Here is a 24,414-nt window from a genome sequence, read left to right as displayed (position 1 = left end):
AACAGAAAGGGTGACATTAATTAAACCTTCAATTCCCCATACTCAGGCTGCCAGGTGGGAAACAGAAAGGGTGACATTAATTAAACCTTCAATTCCCCATACTCAGGCTGCCAGGTGGGAAACAGAAAGGGTGACATTAATTAAACCTTCAATTCCCCATACTCAGGCTGCCAGGTGGGAAACAGAAAGGGTGACATTAATTAAACCTTGAATTCCCCATACTCAGGCTGCCAGGTGGGAAACAGAAAGGGTGACATTAATTAAACCTTCAATTCCCCATACTCAGGCTGCCAGGTGGGAAACAGAAAGGGTGACATTAATTAAACCTTCAATTCCCCATACTCAGGCTGCCAGGTGGGAAACAGAAAGGGTGACATTAATTAAACCTTCAATTCCCCATACTCAGGCTGCCAGGTGGGAAACAGAAAGGGTGACATTAATTAAACCTTCAATTCCCCATACTCAGGCTGCCAGGTGGGAAACAGAAAGGGTGACATTAATTAAACCTTCAATTCCCCATACTCAGGCTGCCAGGTGGGAAACAGAAAGGATGACATTAATTAAACCTTCAATTCCCCATACTCAGGCTGCCAGGTGGGAAACAGAAAGGGTGACATTAATTAAACCTTCAATTCCCCATACTCAGGCTGCCAGGTGGGAAACAGAAAGGGTGACATTAATTAAACCTTCAATTCCCCATACTCAGGCTGCCAGGTGGGAAACAGAAAGGGTGACATTAATTAAACCTTCAATTCCCCATACTCAGGCTGCCAGGTGGGAAACAGAAAGGGTGACATTAATTAAACCTTGAATTCCCCATACTCAGGCTGCCAGGTGGGAAACAGAAAAGGGTGACATTAATTAAACCTTCAATTCCCCATACTCAGGCTGCCAGGTGGGAAACAGAAAGGGTGACATTAATTAAACCTTCAATTCCCCATACTCAGGCTGCCAGGTGGGAAACAGAAAGGGTGACATTAATTAAACCTTCAATTCCCCATACTCAGGCTGCCAGGTGGGAAACAGAAAGGGTGACATTAATTAAACCTTCAATTCCCCATACTCAGGCTGCCAGGTGGGAAACAGAAAGGGTGACATTAATTAAACCTTCAATTCCCCATACTCAGGCTGCCAGGTGGGAAACAGAAAGGATGACATTAATTAAACCTTCAATTCCCCATACTCAGGCTGCCAGGTGGGAAACAGAAAGGGTGACATTAATTAAACCTTCAATTCCCCATACTCAGGCTGCCAGGTGGGAAACAGAAAGGGTGACATTAATTAAACCTTCAATTCCCCATACTCAGGCTGCCAGGTGGGAAACAGAAAGGGTGACATTAATTAAACCTTCAATTCCCCATACTCAGGCTGCCAGGTGGGAAACAGAAAGGATGACATTAATTAAACCTTCAATTCCCCATACTCAGGCTGCCAGGTGGGAAACAGAAAGGGTGACATTAATTAAACCTTGAATTACTTCATCAAATATATTGATGACGAAGTCAAATGTCTTAACATAAAGTGGACTCCTGATAGATGCAACAGCTTGGGCCTGCCGTGATGGCGTGGACTAAACCACAACGTTACCAGGAGCAATTCAAAAGCATGTCATTCAAAAGCATGTGACTTGCAAACCGTACTGCACTTCAACATAGTTTGCACTTATCCAGACGTCAACTGTAATCAGACGATAACGACACAGTCACAATCACCCTTGGGTTCAAACAGTATTTGTTTTCTTTCAAATCTTTGAGCTTGCCTGGAGTACCATATGGGCAGTATTTGCACTTTCGGGACTATTCTATTGCACCAAGCAAGCTCAGTTAAGCACAGCTAGACTATTTGAAAGTAAACAAATACTTTTTGAATGGAGGTTGAGTACGTACAAACTTGCTCTCCAGGTCCCAGCAGCAGCAGTCACTCAGATACCTGACCACCAGCCCTCTGATGAAGTCTATCAACAGGATACTGGCCACCGTGAAGATCATATCGATGATAGACAGCTTCAACATCTCCTACAATACAACACATAGAAACATGTGAGCATAAAGAAACGTACTGTTACTGTTACTGTCTGGTAACTATCTGTCTTTAAGGCAACTCTGGTCATTCTGTAATGACGAGCTAACACCTACTAGCACTGATGTCACTGTCAGCTTTATTGAGGGAAGTTTTACTTGGAGTGACTGTGACATGTGATTGTTTTACAGACCTTATTTGAATGTAAGTCGCTCTGGATAAGAGCGCCTGCTAAATTAACAAAATGCATACTGTATGTCTTTCAGAAAAACTCATTACATTTGTCCTAACTGCACAAAACTCATTGGAAATGGATCACCAAGCTATACTTTTCAGACCTGGGTTCTTGCACTTTTGGGGACTTCACTATTGGTTGAAAGCTCGATCAAGCATTTGAAAATATAAAAACATATAATTTGAACCCAGGTCTGCTAATTATATGATGTCATTTTCCTGTTGAGAATATCCACTCCTGAGACGACGATACACGATATAACCTCCTATTGATCTGCACCAAGAACAAGTCATCTGTTTTTCATCCTTGGCCTAGTGACAGCTTCATTACCTGAACGTCTGCCTGGGTACGTTTCAATCCATACTCAATCTATTGTTTAGGGGGAAACAATCACAGGACAAGGCATTTTCATTTTTCTTGTTGGGCATAATGTCTTTAAGAGGTATTAAGGATAACTGTCTGAGGGATGAGACTGTTGATTATTAGGTCTGTGTACAGACAGAATGATCTAAAACGGTAATAGTTATTGGTGCTTATCGTACACACAGAGTGCTTAGGCTGACATGGTTGAACTACTCCAGTGTTATGTTTCATAATAGATTACTGCGACAGTAGTAATACACATTTCCTTTGTACAATAGACAAAGATCTATTCTAGGGGACTTTTATTTTGAAGACTCCTTGTGAATGATGCTGAATGTATGTGTTATGGATGTTGTTATAAATTATACAGAAAGGTGTTATGAATGATACCTCAGCATTCATAAAGGTGTTGTGAATGATACCACAGCATTCATAAAGGTGTTGTGAATGATACCACAGCATTCATAAATGTGTTGCGAATGATACCACAGCATTCATAAAGGTGTTGTGAATGATACTTCAGCATTCATAAAGGTGTTGTGAATGATACCACAGCATTCATAAAGGTGTTGTGAATAATACCACAGCATTCATAACGGTGTTGTGAATGATACTTCAGCATTCATAAAGGTGTTATGAATGATACCACATCATTCATAAAGGTGTTATGAATGATACCACAGCACTCATAAAGGTGTTATGAATGATACCACAGCATTCATAAAGGTGTTGTGAATGATACTTCAGCATTCATAAAGGTGTTGTGAATGATACCACAGCATTCATAATGGTGTTGTGAATAATACCACAGCATTCATAACGGTGTTGTGAATGATACTTCAGCATTCATAAAGGTGTTATGAATGATACCACAGCATTCATAAAGGTGTTATGAATGATACCACAGCATTCATAAAGGTGTTATGAATGATACCACAGCATTCATAAAGGTGTTATGAATGATACCACAGCATTCATAAGGTGTTGTGAATGATACCACAGAATTCATAAAGGTGTTATGAATGATAGCACAGCATTCATAAAGGTGTTGTGAATGATACCACAGCATTCATAAAGGTGTTGTGAATGATACCACATCATTCATAAAGGTGTTATGAATGATACCACAGCATTCATAAAGGTGTTATGAATGATACCACGTCATTCATAAAGGTGTTGTGAATGATACCACAGCATTCATAAAGGTGTTGTGAATGATACCACAGCATTCATAAAGGTGTTATGAATGATACCACATAATTCATAAAGGTGTTATGAATGATACCACAGCATTCATAAAGGTGTTGTGAATGATACCACAGCATTCATAAAGGTGTTGTGAATGATACCACAGCATTAATAAAGGTGTTGTGAATGATACCACAGCACTCATAAAGGTGTTATGAATGATACAACATCACCCATAAAGGTGTTGTGAATGATACCACAGCATTCATAAAGGTGTTATGAATGATACCACAGCATTCATAAAGGTGTTGTGAATGATACCACAACATTCATAAAGGTGTTATGAAGGATACCACAGCATTCATAAAGGTGTTGTGAATGATACCACAGCATTCATAAAGGTGTTATGAAGGATACCACAGCACCCATAAAGGTGTTATGAATGATTTCATGAAAATGGTATGAATGCCTTACAGTTGAAGTCGGAAGTTTATAATACACCTTAGCCAAATACATTTAAACTCAGTTTTTCACAATTCCTGACATTTAATCCTAGTACAAATTCCCTGTCTTAGGTCATGTTAGGATCACCATTTTATTTTAAGAATGTGAATTGTCAGAATAATAGTAGAGAGAATGATTTATTTCAGCTTTCATTTCTTTCATCACATTCCCAGTGGGTCAGAAGTTTACAGAAGTTCACAATTAGTATTTGGTAGCATTGCCTTTAAATTGTTTAACTTGGGTCAAACGTTTTGGGTAGCCTTCCACAAGCTTCCCACAATAAGTTGGGTGAATTTTGGCCCATTCCTCCTGACAGAGTTGGTGGAACTGAGTAAGGTTTGTTTTCCTCCTTGCCTGCTTTTTCAGTTATGCCGACAAATGTTCTATAGGATTGAGGTCAGGACTTTGTGATGGCCACTCCAATACCTTGACACCTTAAGCCATTTTGCCACAACTTTGGAAGTATGCTTTGGGTCATTGTCCATTTGGAAGACCTATTTGCGACCAAGCTTTAACTTCCTGACTGATGTCTTGAGATGTTGCTTCAATATATCCACATAATTTTCCGTCCTCATGATGATCTATTTTGTGAAGTGTCCCCATGTGCAGTTGCAAACCTTAGTTTGGTTTTGGATCAGTGGCTTCTTCCTTGCTGAGTGGCCTTTCAGGTTATGTCAGTATAGGACTCGTTTTACTGTGGATACAGATACTTTTGTAAAGGTTACCTCCAGCATCTTCACAAGGTCCTTTGCTGTTGTTCTGGGAATGATTTGAACTTTTCACAACAAAGTACTTTCATCTCTAGGTGACAGAACGCGTCTCCTTAATGAGCGGTATGATGGCTGCGTGGTCCCATGGTGTTTATACTTGTGTACTATTATTTGTACAGATGAACGTGGTACCTTCAGGCGTTTGGAAATTGCTCCCAAGGATGAACCAGACTTGTGGAGGTCTACAATATTTTTTCTAAGGTCTTGGCTGATTTCTTTTGATTTTACCATGATGTCAAGCAAAGTGGCACTGAGTTTGAAGGTAGGCTTTGAAATACATCCACAGGTACACCTCCAATTGACTCAAATGAAGTCAATTAGCCTATCAGAGGCTTCTAAAGCCATGACATAATTTTCTGGAATTTTCCAAGCTGTTTAAAGGCACAGTCAACTTAGTGTATGTAAACTTCTGACCCACTGGAATTGTGATACAGTGAATTATAAGTGAAATAATCTGTCAGTAAGCAATTGTTGGAAAAAGTAGATGTCCTAACCGACTTGCCAAAACTATAGTTTGTTAACAAGAAATTTGTGGAGTGGTTGAAAAATAGTTTTAATGACTCCAACCTAACTGTATGTACACTTCCAACTTCAACTGTATGTAGTCATGTACATTGTCAGGTTGATGATGAAGTGTCCCTGTAACAGTTCTACTCTGGCCGATGCAAAAGGTCTCGACCTTCACGGAACAGTTGTTAGTACACTTTCTCTGTAAAGGGTTGCTCAATTAACGTTAAGAGATGAATGAATGGACAAATGGACAGATTAACGAATTAATTCATTAAGAAATGAATGGACAAATATATGAAGGAACAAATGAACGAATAGACAAATTTACAAATGAGCGAATGAACGAATGACAAGGAATGAACTTCTGCACCTGTCCAACGTAGGTCTCCCAGCACTCGTCCGGTTTCTTCTGCTTGTTCTGCTCAAACATCCCAGTGTGGTTGTACAGGGTTGCCATGGTGACCTTGCTGGTGCTGATGCTGGTGTTGACATCCAGCACCATGGCAATGGTCGCTATGGTGCTGTTGTGGTTTTCAGAGATGGAGATGTCGGATACGAGGGTGGAGAGGCTCGTCTCCCCGGCTGGGAGATGGTCGCCATGAATGCCGTGGAGTCAGACAAGTTCCCCGAAACCACAGAGGCAGCGGCCTGGAAATAATCCATCAGAACTATTGATGATCAATCAACCAATCAACCAGTCAGTCTGTCTATCCATCCATCAGTCAATCAGAGCTTTAAATGTATGAACATTTCCATCATTTCATTCCTTTGTTTTCTAAACCCTCCACACATTTACAGATCAAGATTGTTGTTAACAGTAGCATCCAGGCTGCATCACATCCAGGCGTGATCGGGAGTCCATAAGGCGCCGTCTGGGGTAGGCCGTCATTGTAAATAAGAATTTGTTCTTAACTGACTTGCCTAGTTAACTAAAGTTTAAAAAAATCTAATAATAATTTTTAAAAAGCATTGACATTAACATCAGCAATAACAGTAACATTTATTTATTGATTGGGGTCTACGGCACAATATGTCCTAATGTCCACATTAGGAACGCCTCAATCTCAGCAGGACTACTTACAGCTGCAGCAGCTGACGCCATACTCATACTGTTGACCTTGTCCAGAAGGGCAATGATGAGGCTGTAAAGGTTACCCAGATACAACACCAGGACTCTGTGGCGAGGAGACAAAACATTCACTGCATTACAAAAGAAAGAAAACAAGCTAAAATCAAGTTAGTAGCAACATTAACAAACAGTACAGCTGCGGTGTAGTTACATGTCAAAATATGAATCCAATTTCATCGATACTCTACTGTATCTGTGAAACGCAATGTTAAGTGTGAAGAAGTGAGATTTGAGGTGCTGCCAGAGTCAGACCTGGCCAGCTGGAAGCGGAGGGAGGTCCTGGGATGGTACATCTCCAGCTGAGCCACCAGCTCAAAGGCAGACGGGGCAATCATGGTGATGAGGGACACCACCACACTCACCTGGGACAGGAAACAGGATATGACATCATGTTATAAAATAGACACCTTCATATATGCCTGATGACATCATAAGGAGTCATTGTATCAGGACCTTCTCTTCTCTTTTCACTAATATATGGAGGCATCGGAGGAGCAAGCAGTTAGGAGCTAGAGGCTGTCCAACTCAGAATTCCAAGTCGGAAACTCTGGCATCTTTCTAGAGCTTTGACTTTCCGACCTGAAGATCACTGATGTCATGATTTGACCTGTTTTTCTTCTCCAGAGTTCCCAGTTGTCTTGAAAACACTATCAGTCCAGGCAGTGACATCAGGGTAGTGGAAACAGTTATATTATCAAAGCCCTACAGACATCCATTATCCTGAACTGAACTAAATGATCAGCTGTCATGCACAGATGGTGATACATGTGGCTGGTGATAGCAGTCTCCCTATTGGTCTCCAGGTTCACATTAACGCCTTTATTACAGCATCCTGACAGGAAATGATGCGAGAGAAACACAAGGCACGATGTAATTGAAGTCTTGTCACATTAGTCTTGGTCATCAGGGAAATCAAGTGCCCAAAATGATATACAGTAGCCATAATCCATCAACCAAGTTAAACACAATCTTGTCAGGTTTCCTGGACTCAGAGTAAGCCTACTTACAAAACATTAAGAACAGCTGCTCTTTCCATGACATAGACTGACCTGGTGAATACAGGTTAAAGCTATGATCCCTTACTGATGTCACTTGTTAAATCCACTTAAATCAGTGTACATGAAGGGGAAGGATTTTTAAGCACTGAGAAAATTGAGACATTGATTGCGTATGTGTGTCATTCAGAGGTTGAATGGGCAAGACAAAACATTTAAGTAGCTTTGAACGGAGTATGGTAGTAGGTGCCAGGTCGCACCGGTTTGTGACAAGAACTGCAACGCTGCTGGGTTTTTCACACTCAACAGTTTCCCATGTGTATCAAGAATGGCCCACCACCCGAAGAACATCCAGCCAACTGTGGGAAGTATTGGTGTCAACATGGGCCAGCATCCCTGTGGAACACTTTCGTGACCTGGTGAATACAGGTTAAAGCTATGATCCCTTACTGATGTCACTTGTTAAATCCACTTAAATCAGTGTACATGAAGGGGAAGGATTTTTAAGCACTGAGAAAATTGAGACATTGATTGCGTATGTGTGTCATTCAGAGGTTGAATGGGCAAGACAAAACATTTAAGTAGCTTTGAACGGAGTATGGTAGTAGGTGCCAGGTCGCACCGGTTTGTGACAAGAACTGCAACGCTGCTGGGTTTTTCACACTCAACAGTTTCCCATGTGTATCAAGAATGGCCCACCACCCGAAGAACATCCAGCCAACTGTGGGAAGTATTGGTGTCAACATGGGCCAGCATCCCTGTGGAACACTTTCTTGTAGAGTCCATGCCCCAATGAACTGAGGCTGTACCTTAAAGGGGACACAGGGCAGGTGTTCCTAATGTTTGGTATACTCAGTGTATACTGTAGCTAGCTACCTCATTCTTCTCCCATAGTGTTAGCTCTGGCTTCTCCAGCTCTAGTTTCTGGGAGCGGTCCACCACAAAGTAGATTATATAAATGCTGCCAGCCAGAGAGAGAAGGACCAGGATGTTGGCTAGGATACGCAGACTGATCAGGACTGCTCTGGAAGACAGAGAGAGAAACAGTAGTTCAATAAATCAAATGTATTTACAGTGCCTTCAGAAAGTATTCATATCTCTTGACTTATTCCACATTTGGTTGTGTTACAGCCGGAATTCAAAATGGATTCAATAAAAACATTCTCTCACCCATCTACACACAATACTCCATAATGACAAAGTGAAATACAGAAGTATCTCATTTACATAAGAATTCACACCCCTGAGTCAATATTTTGTAGAAACAGTGTCTCAAAGAGCTTTCCACACCTGGATTGTACAACATTTGCCCATTATTATTTTCAAAATGATGTGAGCTCTAATTGGTTGTTTATCATTGCTAGACTGTTACGCCTGCTCCCGCTTCCCCTCTCTGGCGCTCGAGGGCGCCAGGCTGTCCTTCATTGTACACACCTGTCACCATCATTACGTGCATCATCACTCATTGGACTCACCTGGACTCCTTCACGTTGTTGATTGTCCCCTCTATATCTGTCTGTTCCTCTGTATTGTCCCCTCTATATCTGTCTGTTCCTCAGTATTGTCCCCTCTATATCTGTCTGTTCCTCAGTATTGTCCCCTCTATATCTGTCTGTTCCTCAGTATTGTCCCCTCTATATCTGTCCGTTCCTCGGTATTGTCCCCTCTATATCTGTCTATTCCTCAGTATTGTCCCCTCTATATCTGTCCGTTCCTCGGTATTGTCCCCTTTATATCTGTCCGTTCCTCAGTATTGTCCCCTCTATATCTGTCTGTTCCTCAGTATTGTCCCCTCTATATCTGTCTGTTCCTCAGTATTGTCCCCTCTATATCTGTCTGTTCCTCAGTATTGTCCCCTCTATATCTGTCTGTTCCTCAGTATTGTCCCCTCTATATCTGTCTGTTCCTCAGTATTGTCCCCTCTATATCTGTCTGTTCCTCAGTATTGTCCCCTCTACATCTGTCCGTTCCTCGGTATTGTCCCCTTTATATCTGTCCGTTCCTCAGTATTGTCCCCTCTATATCTGTCCGTTCCTCAGTATTGTCCCCTCTATATCTGTCTGTTCCTCAGTATTGTCCCCTCTACATCTGTCCGTTCCTCGGTATTGTCCCCTTTATATCTGTCCGTTCCTCAGTATTGTCCCCTCTATATCTGTCCGTTCCTCAGTATTGTCCCCTCTATATCTGTCTGTTCCTCAGTATTGTCCCCTCTACATCTGTCTGTTCCTCAGTATTGTCCCCTCTATATCTGTCCGTTCCTCAGTATTGTCCCCTCTACATCTGTCCGTTCCTCAGTATTGTCCCCTTTATATCTGTCCGTTCCTCAGTATTGTCCCCTCTATATCTGTCTGTTCCTCAGTATTGTCCCCTTTATATCTGTCCGTTCCTCAGTATTGTCCCCTCTACATCTGTCCGTTCCTCAGTATTGTCCCCTCTATATCTGTCCGTTCCTCAGTATTGTCCCCTCTACATCTGTCCGTTCCTCAGTATTGTCCCCTCTACATCTGTCCGTTCCTCAGTATTGTCCCCTCTATATCTGTCCGTTCCTCGGTATTGTCCCCTTTATATCTGTCCGTTCCTCAGTATTGTCCCCTCTACATCTGTCCGTTCCTCAGTATTGTCCCCTTTATATCTGTCCGTTCCTCAGTATTGTCCCCTCTACATCTGTCCGTTCCTCAGTATTGTCCCCTCTACATCTGTCCGTTCCTCAATATTGTCCCCTTTATATCTGTCCGTTCCTCAGTATTGTCCCCTTTATATCTGTCCGTTCCTCAGTATTGTCCCCTTTATATCTGTCCGTTCCTCAGTATTGTCCCCTCTATATCTGTCCGTTCCTCATTATTGTCCCCTCTATATCTGTCCGTTCCTCAGTATTGTCCCCTCTACATCTGTCCGTTCCTCAGTATTGTCCCCTTTATATCTGTCTGTTCCTCAGTATTGTCCCCTCTATATCTGTCTGTTCCTCAGTATTGTCCCCTCTATATCTGTCCATTCCTCGGTATTGTCCCCTCTATATCTGTCTGTTCCTCAGTATTGTCCCCTCTACATCTGTCTGTACCTCAGTGTTGTCCCCTTTATATCTGTCCGTTCCTCAGTATTGTCCCCTCTATATCTGTCCGTTCCTCGGTATTGTCCCCTCTACATCTGTCTGTTCCTCAGTATTGTCCCCTTTATATCTGTCTGTTCCTCAGTATTGTCCCCTCTATATCTGTCTGTTCCTCAGTATTGTCCCCTTTATATCTCTCCGTTCCTCGGTATTGTCCCCTTTATATCTGTCCGTTCCTCAGTATTGTCCCCTCTATATCTGTCCGTTCCTCAGTATTGTCCCCTCTATATCTGTCCGTTCCTCAGTATTGTCCCCTCTATATCTGTCCGTTCCTCGGTATTGTCCCCTTTATATCTGTCTGTTCCTCAGTATTGTCCCCTCTATATCTGTCCGTTCCTCAGTATTGTCCCCTCTATATCTGTCCCTTCCTCGGTATTGTCCCCTCTATATCTGTCTGTTCCTCAGTATTGTCCCCTCTATATCTGTCCCTTCCTCGGTATTGTCCCCTCTATATCTGTCCGTTCCTCGGTATTGTCCCCTCTATATCTGTCTATTCCTCAGTATTGTCCCCTCTATATCTGTCCGTTCCTCGGTATTGTCCCCTTTATATCTGTCCGTTCCTCAGTATTGTCCCCTCTATATCTGTCTGTTCCTCAGTATTGTCCCCTCTATATCTGTCTGTTACTCAGTATTGTCCCCTCTATATCTGTCTGTTCCTCAGTATTGTCCCCTCTATATCTGTCTGTTCCTCAGTATTGTCCCCTCTATATCTGTCTGTTCCTCAGTATTGTCCCCTCTATATCTGTCTGTTCCTCAGTATTGTCCCCTCTACATCTGTCCGTTCCTCGGTATTGTCCCCTTTATATCTGTCCGTTCCTCAGTATTGTCCCCTCTATATCTGTCCGTTCCTCAGTATTGTCCCCTCTATATCTGTCTGTTCCTCAGTATTGTCCCCTCTACATCTGTCCGTTCCTCGGTATTGTCCCCTTTATATCTGTCCGTTCCTCAGTATTGTCCCCTCTATATCTGTCCGTTCCTCAGTATTGTCCCCTCTATATCTGTCTGTTCCTCAGTATTGTCCCCTCTACATCTGTCTGTTCCTCAGTATTGTCCCCTCTATATCTGTCCGTTCCTCAGTATTGTCCCCTCTACATCTGTCCGTTCCTCAGTATTGTCCCCTTTATATCTGTCCGTTCCTCAGTATTGTCCCCTCTACATCTGTCCGTTCCTCAGTATTGTCCCCTTTATATCTGTCTGTTCCTCAGTATTGTCCCCTCTATATCTGTCTGTTCCTCAGTATTGTCCCCTCTATATCTGTCCGTTCCTCGGTATTGTCCCCTCTACATCTGTCTGTTCCTCAGTATTGTCCCCTTTATATCTGTCTGTTCCTCAGTATTGTCCCCTCTATATCTGTCTGTTCCTCAGTATTGTCCCCTTTATATCTGTCCGTTCCTCAGTATTGTCCCCTCTATATCTGTCCGTTCCTCGGTATTGTCCCCTTTATATCTGTCCGTTCCTCAGTATTGTCCCCTCTATATCTGTCCGTTCCTCAGTATTGTCCCCTTTATATCTGTCTGTTCCTCAGTATTGTCCCCTCTATATCTGTCCGTTCCTCGGTATTGTCCCCTTTATATCTGTCCGTTCCTCAGTATTGTCCCCTTTATATCTGTCCGTTCCTCAGTATTGTCCCCTCTATATCTGTCCGTTCCTCGGTATTGTCCCCTTTATATCTGTCTGTTCCTCAGTATTGTCCCCTCTATATCTGTCCGTTCCTCAGTATTGTCCCCTCTATATCTGTCTGTTCCTCAGTATTGTCCCCTTTATATCTGTCCGTTCCTCGGTATTGTCCCCTTTATATCTGTCCGTTCCTCAGTATTGTCCCCTCTATATCTGTCCGTTCCTCAGTATTGTCCCCTCTATATCTGTCCGTTCCTCAGTATTGTCCCCTCTATATCTGTCCGTTCCTCGGTATTGTCCCCTTTATATCTGTCTGTTCCTCAGTATTGTCCCCTCTATATCTGTCCGTTCCTCAGTATTGTCCCCTCTATATCTGTCTGTTCCTCAGTATTGTCCCCTTTATATCTGTCCGTTCCTCGGTATTGTCCCCTTTATATCTGTCCGTTCCTCAGTATTGTCCCCTCTATATCTGTCCGTTCCTCAGTATTGTCCCCTCTATATCTGTCCGTTCCTCGGTATTGTCCCCTCTACATCTGTCTGTTCCTCAGTATTGTCCCCTTTATATCTGTCTGTTCCTCAGTATTGTCCCCTCTATATCTGTCCGTTCCTCAGTATTGTCCCCTTTATATCTGTCTGTTCCTCAGTATTGTCCCCTCTATATCTGTCCGTTCCTCAGTATTGTCCCCTCTATATCTGTCCGTTCCTCAGTATTGTCCCCTTTATATCTGTCCGTTCCTCAGTATTGTCCCCTTTATATCTGTCCGTTCCTCAGTATTGTCCCCTCTATATCTGTCCGTTCCTCGGTATTGTCCCCTTTATATCTGTCTGTTCCTCAGTATTGTCCCCTCTATATCTGTCCGTTCCTCAGTATTGTACCCTCTATATCTGTCTGTTCCTCAGTATTGTCCCCTTTATATCTGTCCGTTCCTCGGTATTGTCCCCTTTATATCTGTCCGTTCCTCAGTATTGTCCCCTCTATATCTGTCCGTTCCTCAGTATTGTCCCCTCTATATCTGTCCGTTCCTCAGTATTGTCCCCTCTATATCTGTCCGTTCCTCGGTATTGTCCCCTTTATATCTGTCTGTTCCTCAGTATTGTCCCCTCTATATCTGTCCGTTCCTCGGTATTGTCCCCTCTATATCTGTCTGTTCCTCAGTATTGTCCCCTTTATATCTGTCCGTTCCTCGGTATTGTCCCCTTTATATCTGTCCGTTCCTCAGTATTGTCCCCTCTATATCTGTCCGTTCCTCAGTATTGTCCCCTCTATATCTGTCCGTTCCTCAGTATTGTCCCCTCTATATCTGTCCGTTCCTCGGTATTGTCCCCTTTATATCTGTCTGTTCCTCAGTATTGTCCCCTCTATATCTGTCCGTTCCTCAGTATTGTCCCCTCTACATCTGTCCCTTCCTCGGTATTGTCCCCTTTATATCTGTCCGTTCCTCAGTATTGTCCCCTCTATATCTGTCCGTTCCTCAGTATTGTCCCCTCTACATCTGTCTGTTCCTCAGTATTGTCCCCTCTATATCTGTCCGTTCCTCAGTATTGTCCCCTCTACATCTGTCCGTTCCTCAGTATTGTCCCCTCTACATCTGTCTGTTCCTCAGTATTGTCCCCTTTATATCTGTCCGTTCCTCAGTATTGTCCCCTCTACATCTGTCCGTTCCTCAGTATTGTCCCCTTTATATCTGTCCGTTCCTCAGTATTGTCCCCTTTATATCTGTCCGTTCCTCAGTATTGTCCCCTCTATATCTGTCTGTTCCTCAGTATTGTCCCCTCTACATCTGTCCGTTCCTCAGTATTGTCCCCTTTATATCTGTCTGTTCCTCAGTATTGTCCCCTCTATATCTGTCTGTTCCTCAGTATTGTCCCCTCTACATCTGTCCGTTCCTCAGTATTGTCCCCTTTATATCTGTCTGTTCCTCAGTATTGTCCCCTCTATATCTGTCCGTTCCTCAGTATTGTCCCCTCTACATCTGTCTGTTCCTCAGTATTGTCCCCTCTATATCTGTCCGTTCCTCAGTATTGTCCCCTCTACATCTGTCCGTTCCTCAGTATTGTCCCCTTTATATCTGTCCGTTCCTCTGTATTGTCCCCTCTATATCTGTCCGTTCCTCAGTATTGTCCCCTCTATATCTGTCTGTTCCTCAGTATTGTCCCCTTTATATCTGTCTGTTCCTCAGTATTGTCCCCTTTATATCTGTCTGTTCCTCAGTATTGTCCCCTCTATATCTGTCCGTTCCTCGGTATTGTCCCCTTTATATCTGTCCGTTCCTCAGTATTGTCCCCTTTATATCTGTCCGTTCCTCAGTATTGTCCCCTCTATATCTGTCCGTTCCTCGGTATTGTCCCCTTTATATCTGTCTGTTCCTCAGTATTGTCCCCTCTATATCTGTCCGTTCCTCAGTATTGTCCCCTCTATATCTGTCTGTTCCTCGGTATTGTCCCCTCTATATCTGTCTGTTCCTCAGTATTGTCCCCTCTATATCTGTCTGTTCCTCAGTATTGTCCCCTCTACATCTGTCCGTTCCTCAGTATTGTCCCCTTTATATCTGTCTGTTCCTCAGTATTGTCCCCTCTATATCTGTCCGTTCCTCAGTATTGTCCCCTCTATATCTGTCCGTTCCTCAGTATTGTCCCCTCTATATCTGTCCGTTCCTCAGTATTGTCCCCTCTATATCTGTCCGTTCCTCAGTATTGTCCCCTCTATATCTGTCCGTTCCTCGGTATTGTCCCCTTTATATCTGTCTGTTCCTCAGTATTGTCCCCTCTATATCTGTCCGTTCCTCAGTATTGTCCCCTCTACATCTGTCTGTTCCTCAGTATTGTCCCCTCTATATCTGTCTGTTCCTCAGTATTGTCCCCTTTATATCTGTCTGTTCCTCAGTATTGTCCCCTTTATATCTGTCTGTTCCTCAGTATTGTCCCCTCTATATCTGTCTGTTCCTCAGTGTGGTCCCCTCTACATCTGTCCATTCCTCAGTATTGTCCCCTTTATATCTGTCTGTTCCTCAGTATTGTCCCCTCTATATCTGTCCGTTCCTCAGTATTGTCCCCTCTACATCTGTCTGTTCCTCAGTATTGTCCCCTCTATATCTGTCCGTTCCTCAGTATTGTCCCCTCTACATCTGTCCGTTCCTCAGTATTGTCCCCTTTATATCTGTCCGTTCCTCTGTATTGTCCCCTCTATATCTGTCCGTTCCTCAGTATTGTCCCCTTTATATCTGTCCGTTCCTCAGTATTGTCCCCTCTATATCTGTCCGTTCCTCAGTATTGTCCCCTCTATATCTGTCCGTTCCTCAGTATTGTCCCCTCTATATCTGTCTGTTCCTCAGTATTGTCCCCTCTACATCTGTCTGTTCCTCAGTATTGTCCCCTCTATATCTGTCCGTTCCTCAGTATTGTCCCCTCTACATCTGTCCGTTCCTCAGTATTGTCCCCTTTATATCTGTCCGTTCCTCTGTATTGTCCCCTCTATATCTGTCCGTTCCTCGGTATTGTCCCCTTTATATCTGTCCGTTCCTCAGTATTGTCCCCTCTATATCTGTCCGTTCCTCAGTATTGTCCCCTCTATATCTGTCCGTTCCTCAGTATTGTCCCCTCTATATCTGTCTGTTCCTCAGTATTGTCCCCTCTATATCTGTCTGTTCCTCAGTATTGTCCCCTCTATATCTGTCCGTTCCTCGGTATTGTCCCCTTTATATCTGTCTGTTCCTCAGTATTGTCCCCTCTATATCTGTCCGTTCCTCAGTATTGTCCCCTCTATATCTGTCCCTTCCTCGGTATTGTCCCCTCTATATCTGTCTGTTCCTCAGTATTGTCCCCTCTATATCTGTCCGTTCCTCAGTATTGTCCCCCGTGTCAGCATTATTGCCATAATATCATTTTGTTCCCCCCGTCCAGATGCTGTTCTTGTTTTGTTCCCCCCGTCCAGATGCTGTTCTTGTTTTGTTCCCCCCGTCCAGATGCTGTTCTTGTTTGGTTCCCCCCGTCCAGATGCTGTTCTTGTTTTGTTCCCCCCGTCCAGATGCTGTTCTTGTTTTGTTCCCCCGGTCCAGATGCTGTTCTTGTTTTGTTCCCCCCGTCCAGATACTGTTCTTGTTTTGTCCCCCTGTCCAGATGCTGTTCTTGTTTTGTTCCCCCCCGTCCAGATGCTGTTCTTGTTTTGTTCCTCCCGTCCAGATGCTGTTCTTGTTTTGTTCCCCCCGTCCAGATGCTGTTCTTGTTTTGTTCCCCCCCGTCCAGATGCTGTTCTTGTTTTGTTCCTCCCGTCCAGATGCTGTTCTTGTTTTGTTCCCCCCGTCCAGATACTGTTCTTGTTTTGTTCCCCCCGTCCAGATGCTGTTCTTGTTTTTTGATGTCCATTTTCCATTAAATGTTCAGTCCCTGTACTTATTTCTCGTCTCCAGTGTTGGTCCTTACAGAATGCTGAGACCAATATTTGAAGCATCAGGGAATTCTTGTTTTTTGTTTTTGGTGGTGACGTTGGGTCCAGGTGCTGCCGGGGGTGCCTCAGCTGGCTCGACGGGCTACTACGCCTTAGCTGGCTCGAGAGGTTTCCTTGCCTCGGTTAGCTAGGCAGGCTCCCATCCCACGTCATACCTCAGCCGGCTCATTGGGCTCCTACGCCTCAGCCGGCCCATCAGGCTCCCATGGCACTATGGGATCGTCATGCTTTCACGCCTCAGCCAGATCGCCGGGCTCCCATGCCTCAGCCGGTTTGTCGTGCTCCCATGCCTCAGCCGGCTCGTCGGGCTTGCCCAGGTGGGACGCTGGGTGGCGGCCCTAGAGGGGGGTGGGGGTACTGTTACGCTTGCTCTCGCTCCCCCTCTCTGGCGCTCAAGGGCACCAGGCTGCCCGTCATTACGCACACCTGTCACCATCATTATATGCATCAGCGCTCATTGGACTCCTTCACGTTGTTGATTTCCCCCTCTATATCTGTCTGTTTCTCAGTTTTCCCCATGTGTCTGCATTATTGTTGTAATGTTGTTTTGTTCCCCCCGTCCAGATGCTGTTCTTGTTTTGTTCCCCCCACCCCGACGCTGTTCTTGTTTTGTTCCCCCCACCCCGACGCTGTTCTTGTTTTGTTCCCCCCACCCCGACGCTGTTCTTGTTTTGTTCCCCCATCCAGACGCTGTTATTGTTTTGTTCCCCCATCCCGACGCTGTTCTTGTTTTGTTCCCCCCACCCCGACGCTGTTCTTGTTTTGTTCCCCCCACCCCGACGCTGTTCTTGTTTTGTTCCCCCATCCAGACGCTGTTCTTGTTTTGTTCCCCCCACCCCGACGCTGTTCTTGTTTTGTTCCCCCCACCCCGATGCTGTTCTTGTTTTGTTCCCCCCATCCCGACGCTGTTATTGTTTTGTTCCCCCCATCCCGACGCTGTTATTGTTTTGTTCCCCCCACCCCGACGCTGTTCTTGTTTTGTTCCCCCATCCCGACGCTGTTATTGTTTTGTTCCCCCCACCCCGACGCTGTTCTTGTTTTGTTCCCCCACCCCGACGCTGTTCTTGTTTTGTTCCCCCCATCCCGACGCTGTTATTGTTTTGTTCCCCCCACCCCGACGCTGTTCTTGTTTTGTTCCCCCCCCCGACGCTGTTCTTGTTTTGGTCCCCCCATCCAGACGCTGTTATTGTTTTGTTCCCCCCACCCCGACGCTGTTCTTGTTTTGTTCCCCCCATCCCGACGCTGTTATTGTTTTGTTCCCCCCACCCCGACGCTGTTCTTGTTTTGTTCCCCCCATCCAGACGCTGTTATTGTTTTGTTCCCCCACCCCGACGCTGTTCTTGTTTTGTTCCCCCATCCAGATGCTGTTATTGTTTTGTTCCCCCACCCCGACGCTGTTCTTGTTTTGTTCCCCCCATCCCGACGCTGTTCTTGTTTTGTTCCCCCCACCCCGACGCTGTTATTGTTTTGTTCCCCCCATCCAGACGCTGTTATTGTTTTGTTCCCCCCACCCCGACGCTGTTCTTGTTTTGTTCCCCCCACCCCGACGCTGTTATTGTTTTGTTCCCCTCATCCCGACGCTGTTCTTGTTTTGTTCCCCCACCCCGACGCTGTTATTGTTTTGTTCCCCCCACCCCGACGCTGTTCTTGTTTTGTTCCCCCCATCCAGACGCTGTTCTTGTTTTGTTCCCCTCATCCCGACGCTGTTCTTGTTTTGTTCCCCCCACCCCGACGCTGTTCTTGTTTTGTTCCCCCCACCCCGACGCTGTTCTTGTTTTGTTCCCCTCATCCCGACGCTGTTATTGTTTTGTTCCCCCCATCCAGACGCTGTTCTTGTTTTGTTTGATGTCCATTTTCCATTAAATGTTCACTTCCTGTACTTGCTTCTCATCTCCAGCGTCGGTCCTTACATAGACAACTATTTTCAGTTCTTGCCATAGATTTTCAAGTAGATTTAAGTCAAAACTGTAACTCAGACACTCAGGAATATTCACAGTCTTCTTGGTAAGCAACTACAGGGTATGTTGGAAAGCAGTCTAAAGCAGTTTTTCCTGTAGGATTTTCCCTGTGCTTCGCTCCATTCAGTTTATTTTTTACACTGTAAAATTTCACAGTCCTTAACGATTAAAAGCATACCCATAACCAGGCAACAACACGTCTTCCACGCTGATCTTTAACACTAGGGCCCCTCAGGGGTGTGTACTTAGACCCCTCTTGTATTCCCTGTTCACCCACGACTGCGTGGCCAAACACAACTCCAACACCATCATTAAGTTAGCTGACGACACAACAGTGGTAGGCCTGATCACCAACAACGATGAGACAGCCTATAGGGAGGAGGTCAGTGAACTGGCAGTATGGTGCCAGGACAACAACCTTTCCCTCAATGTGAGCAAGACAAAGGAGCTGATCGTGGACTATAGGAAAAGGCGGATGATTGTATGTGTGGGGTACAGAGATGAGGTCGTCATTCAAAATCTTGTTAAACACTATTATCGCACAAAGAGTGAGTCCATAGAACTTATTATGTGACTTGTTTACTATGTTTACTCCTGAACTTATTTAGGCTTGTTAAGAACTTATTTAGGCTTGCTATAACAAAGGGGTTGAATACTTATTGACTCAAGACATTTCCGCTTTTAATTCTTTATTCACTTGTGGGGTATTGTGTATTGGCCAGTGGCAAAAGAAAACCTCAATTGAGTCCATTTTAAAATCAGGCTATAATAGAAAAAAGTCAAGTGGTGACACTGTGTGGTGACACCCTTTTACTGTTGTCGCAAAGTGCTCTATAGTAAACCTGCTTAGACCCAGGCCCAACCAATATCTGAAGCACAGTGGCAAGGAAACAACTCTAGAAGGAAGAACTCTAAAGAGGAACCAGATTCAGTAGGGAGGTCCTTCCTCCCCTGGCTGCCTGTATCGTACACTCTCAGTGTTCTCTGCTGTCCCCATAGGATAACCCTTTTTGATTCCAGGTGAAAACACCTTTTGTTTCCATGTGGAACCCTTTTGAGTTCCATGTAAATCCCTCTGTGGAAAGGGTTCCACATGGATCACAAAAGGGTTCTACCTGAAACCAAAATTAGTGTACATTGGACATTCCACAACCTTCACCAGATCACCACCTAAACCACACAAAATTGGCAACATGTTAACGTTACTATAATTCAAATCTCTCCAAACCAATCAGTAGAACTTTAGGTTGAAATCTCCCATTGAAACTACAATTTAGATACAGTACAGTGCATGCATCCACCTAGGATTAGCTCCAGTTAGAATAGACATTAACTCAAATGGACTGAGAGAAGTGGCAACATAGTGTGGTTGAGAGGGCCGCGGGCGGTGTGAACGAACGTTCCCTGAGGTATTAATCCCTCTATAATGTCTACTCAGGTCTGATGATGCTCTGGCAGGGGTGATTTAGAGCCAGTCATCTCTGACAGTAAAAGGCTGTTAGGATGAGTTACGCCACTAGGAAGTGTCGGCCTGTGTGTGGGGTAGCAATGGACTGGGAGCGAGACAGTAAATCAGTCCTTTCTGAGACCAGTGGAGAACGCAGGTAGAAGAGGCTCAAAAGCAACCAGGGGATAGCAAAACATAGACTTTTATACAGTTTTTCCCCTATATGCAAAATCATGGCTGCCACTGGAAAAAAATGTAGATGTGTAGATGTATGCGCCAGGAAGAGCCCCTCCCCACAGGAAGACCCCCCCCCCCTTCTTGCAGGAAGACACCAGAAAGAACCCCCGCCCCCCACTAGACCACATTCACGCACCCCCTCCCCTCATTTGTACATCCATGACTCCAGTAGGCTAGACCCCTAAATCAAAGAGCATCATCAATGAATGTGGTACAGTCCTGGATTCTACCAATCAGAATAACACAAGATGGGTCTCCCGAGTGGCACAGTGGTCTAAGGCATGTTATGGGGACCAGATGCTCAATCTAGCCCAGCCGATACGCGGAGCTGGAATATACCGCACCGGGCTATGCACCCGCACTGGAGACACCAACCGTGTTCCCTCATAACGCCGGCTCCTTTCTCCGGCTGCCTCTGCTCTTCTAAGTGCCTCCACCTGTTCCCATGGGAGGCGATCTCTTCCAGCCAGGATTTCCTCCCATGTGTAGCAACCCTTGCCATCCAAAACATCCTCCCATGTCAATTCCTCCTTTTGTTGCTCCTGCTGCCGCTGTTGCTTCTCCTGCGGCTCCTGCCTGTTGACACGTCGCTTGGTCCTGTTGTGGTGGGTGATTCTGTTACGTTCTTCTTCTAACTCCTCTTCTGACGAAGAGGTGTAGCAAGGATCGGACCAAAATGCAGCGTGTAGATTACGATTCATGTTTAATGACAAACACACTAAACACAACACTACAAAACAATAAAGGTAATGAACGTAACGAAAACCGAAACAGCCTATACTCGTGTAAACTAACACAGAACAAGGACATCAGGACACTAAGGACATAAGGACAATCACCCACGAAACACTCAATGAATATGGCTGCCTAAATATGGTTCCCAATCAGAGACAACGATAAACACCTGCCTCTGATTGAGAACCACTCCAGACAGCCATAGACTATGCTAGATACCCCCACTAAGCCACAAACCCAATACCTAACAAAACTCCAAGACAAAACACACCACAATAAACCCATGTCACACCCTGGCCTGACCAAATAAATGAAGACAAACACAATATACTTCGACCAGGGCGTGACAACTAGAACCAAAAAATTTGATCATATTACTCCAGTGCTAGCCTCCCTACACTGGCTTCCTGTCAAAGCAAGGGCTGATTTCAAGGTTTTACTGCTAAACTACAAAGCATTACATGGGCTTGCTCCTACCTATCTCTCTGATTTGGTCCTGCCGTACATACCTACACGTACGCTACGGTCACAAGACGCAGGCCTCCCAATTGTCCCTAGAATTTATAAGCAAACAGCTGGAGGCAGGGCTTTCTCCTATAGAGCTCAATTTTTATGGAATGATCTGCCTACCCATGTAAGAGACGCAAACTCGGTCTCAACCTTTAAGTCTCTACTGAAGACTCATCTCTTCAGTGGGTCATATGATTGAGTGTAGACTGGCCCAGGAGTGGGAAGGTGAACGGAAAGGCTCTGGAGCAACAAACCGCCCTTGCTGTCTCTGCCTGGCCGGTTCCCCTCTTTCCACTGGGTTTCTCTGCCTCTAACCCTATTACAGGGTCTGAGTCACTGGCTTACAGGGGCTCTTTCATACCGTCCCTAGGAGGGGTGCGTCACTTGAGTGGGTTGAGTCACTAATGTGATCTTCCTGTTTGGGTTGGCGCCCCCCCCTTGGGTTGTGCTGTGGCGGAGATCTTTGTGGGCTATACTCGGCCTTGTCTCAGGATGGTAAGTTGGTGGTTGAAGATATCCCTCTAGTGGTGTGGGGCTGTGCTTTGGCAAAGTGGGTGGGGTTATATCCTTCCTGTTTGGCCCTGTCCGGGGGTGTCCTCAGATGGGGCCACAGTGTCTCCTGACCCCTCCTGTCTCAGCCTCCAGTATTTATGCTGCAGTAGTTTATGTGTCGGGGGGCTAGGGTCAGTTTGTTATATCTGGAGTACTTCTCATGTCCTATTCGGTGTCCTGTGTGAATTTAAGTGTGCTCTCTCTAATTCTCTCTTTCTCTCTGTCTTTCTCTCTCTCGGAGGACCTGAGCCCTAGGACCATGCCTCAGGACTACCTGACATGATGACTCCTTGCTGTCACCAGTCCACCTCGCCGTGCTGCTGCTCCAGTTTCAACTGTTCTGCCTTATTATTATTCGACCATGATGGTCATTTATGAACATTTGAACATCTTGGCCATGTTCTGTTATAATCTCCACCCGGCACAGCCAGAAGAGGACTGGGTACCCCTCATAGCCTGGTTCCTCTCTAGGTTTCTTCCTTGGTTTTGGCCTTTCTAGGGAGTTTTTCCTAGCCACCGTGCTTCTACACCTGCATTGCTTCCTGTTTGGTGTTTTAGGTTGGGTTTCTGTACAGCACTTTGAGATATCAGCTGATGTACAAAGGGCTTTATAAATAGATGTGATTTGATGTGATTTGATTAACGGGTCCAGGGTGTCAGCAACTCTCAGGAAAACAATATCATTGTGTGATGCTAACTTAGCCACCCTCTCAAAGGACAAGAGAATAAACATACTTACAGACTAGTATCCTTCTTTTTCTCCTGCTCCTCAACAATGGCCTCCTACAGAAAGGAGCAAGGAATTAGCATTGATTAATGTCATCCATCTTCTGTAACTACATATTTGCTGCAATCTTGTCCATCTATCTGTAGAAAAATACATTGTAAATCTCAATGAGACAAAACTTTTAAAAATAAAGTTTAAATAAGGATAAAGGAAGAAAAAAACTATATATTGTATCAAGCATCTAAGGATTTCAACTGAGCTTATTGAAACAGAGGAATCTACTTTTACATTTTGCTGACTGTACAGGGAAACTCAACAGGCAGGTTAAAGGTCTCTCTTGTTTAGACAAGATTATAGATCAGCCCTCAGGAAAATCAGCAGTAATTCATTGGTACATTGACTTCTACTCTACAGAGTGCTGTGTGTGAATGAAAGAAGTTGTGATCGTTGGAAATCAAATCTGAGGAGTGGAGTGGTGTAGTGTTTCTCAATGGCTCAGTGCAGATGAAGGAGAGGAGACTAGGAAAGGAAAACAGTTAGGATGATTGAGCGTGCATCACAAATGTGTTACATGGCTTCCTCTTTCCATCTCCTCCATTTGTGATGATTTGAAACCACAGGATAAGTGAAAGCAGGAGATGAGTAGAGGAGGGCCATTTAGACTATTGAGGGTGACATTTTCGTAGTGCAAAAATAATTGTGCAAAGTGCAAAAATGACTATACAACAAATTTTATTCTGGCAGCGTGATTACACTTTAAACTTGACTTCAACAATGTACATCATAAAGAGGCAACTATTGATGTATTTCTCAGTTTACATGTAACGCTGTAGAATTATTTTCAAATGAAATCAGTGCAAGATGAGGTTTACAGAAATGTGGCCCTGAGTCTTGCACCATGTGTCTCTCTCACCCTGATGTTGTTGACGATAGCGGCTCCCTTGCTCTCTGCAGCCTCAGGGTTCCCTATGAGGTAGTCCCAGGCACAGAACACTCTCCAGCAGAAGGTGAAGTTCTCATCAGAGGCGCTGGCGAGGCTCAGACGGGAGTTCTTAGCCATCCTGAGGGGAAATGTTAATAAATAACACAAAATGGCATCGATTAGCGACAGGTCATTGTGTTCCGAATAAGAGGTTAAACTGGCGATGGAACAGGATTCAGACACCTTTATAAGTAATACAGAAACAGTTGAAATATAATCACTACGGTGCTGGTTACAATGTGATAGCCACGGTACCAAAACAGAGGAGAGGTTTGACCATATAATCACTACAGTAGTGGTTACAATGTGATAGCCACGGTACCAAAACAGAGGAGAGGTTTGACCATATAATCACTACAGTAGTGGTTACAATGTGATAGCCACGG

The 24,414-nt window shown here is 44.6% G+C and overlaps 1 protein-coding gene across 1 annotated transcript in view; it reads right to left on the bottom strand.

Annotated features, from left to right (window-relative positions):
- Positions 1-24,106, bottom strand: part of LOC135530893 (transmembrane channel-like protein 3) — a 37,278-nt gene extending 13,172 nt beyond the window's left edge. Inside the window, exons 1-7 of the mRNA XM_064959066.1 lie at positions 23,960-24,106; positions 23,059-23,102; positions 8,590-8,737; positions 6,971-7,080; positions 6,667-6,764; positions 5,960-6,171; positions 1,887-2,015 (exon numbers count right to left, since the gene is read on the bottom strand). Of these exons, the coding sequence (XP_064815138.1) occupies positions 1,887-2,015; positions 5,960-6,171; positions 6,667-6,764; positions 6,971-7,080; positions 8,590-8,737; positions 23,059-23,102; positions 23,960-24,106 (888 nt within the window). The remainder of the gene's footprint in view (positions 1-1,886; positions 2,016-5,959; positions 6,172-6,666; positions 6,765-6,970; positions 7,081-8,589; positions 8,738-23,058; positions 23,103-23,959) is intronic.
- Between the last annotated feature and the right edge of the window lie 308 nt (positions 24,107-24,414).

The sequence above is a fragment of the Oncorhynchus masou genome, unplaced genomic scaffold (genome assembly GCF_036934945.1).
Source record: "Oncorhynchus masou masou isolate Uvic2021 unplaced genomic scaffold, UVic_Omas_1.1 unplaced_scaffold_1453, whole genome shotgun sequence".
NCBI classification, from domain to species: domain Eukaryota; kingdom Metazoa; phylum Chordata; class Actinopteri; order Salmoniformes; family Salmonidae; genus Oncorhynchus; species Oncorhynchus masou.
The sequence above is the reverse complement of the archived record's forward strand: the minus strand, read 5'-3'. Positions and strand labels throughout refer to the sequence as shown.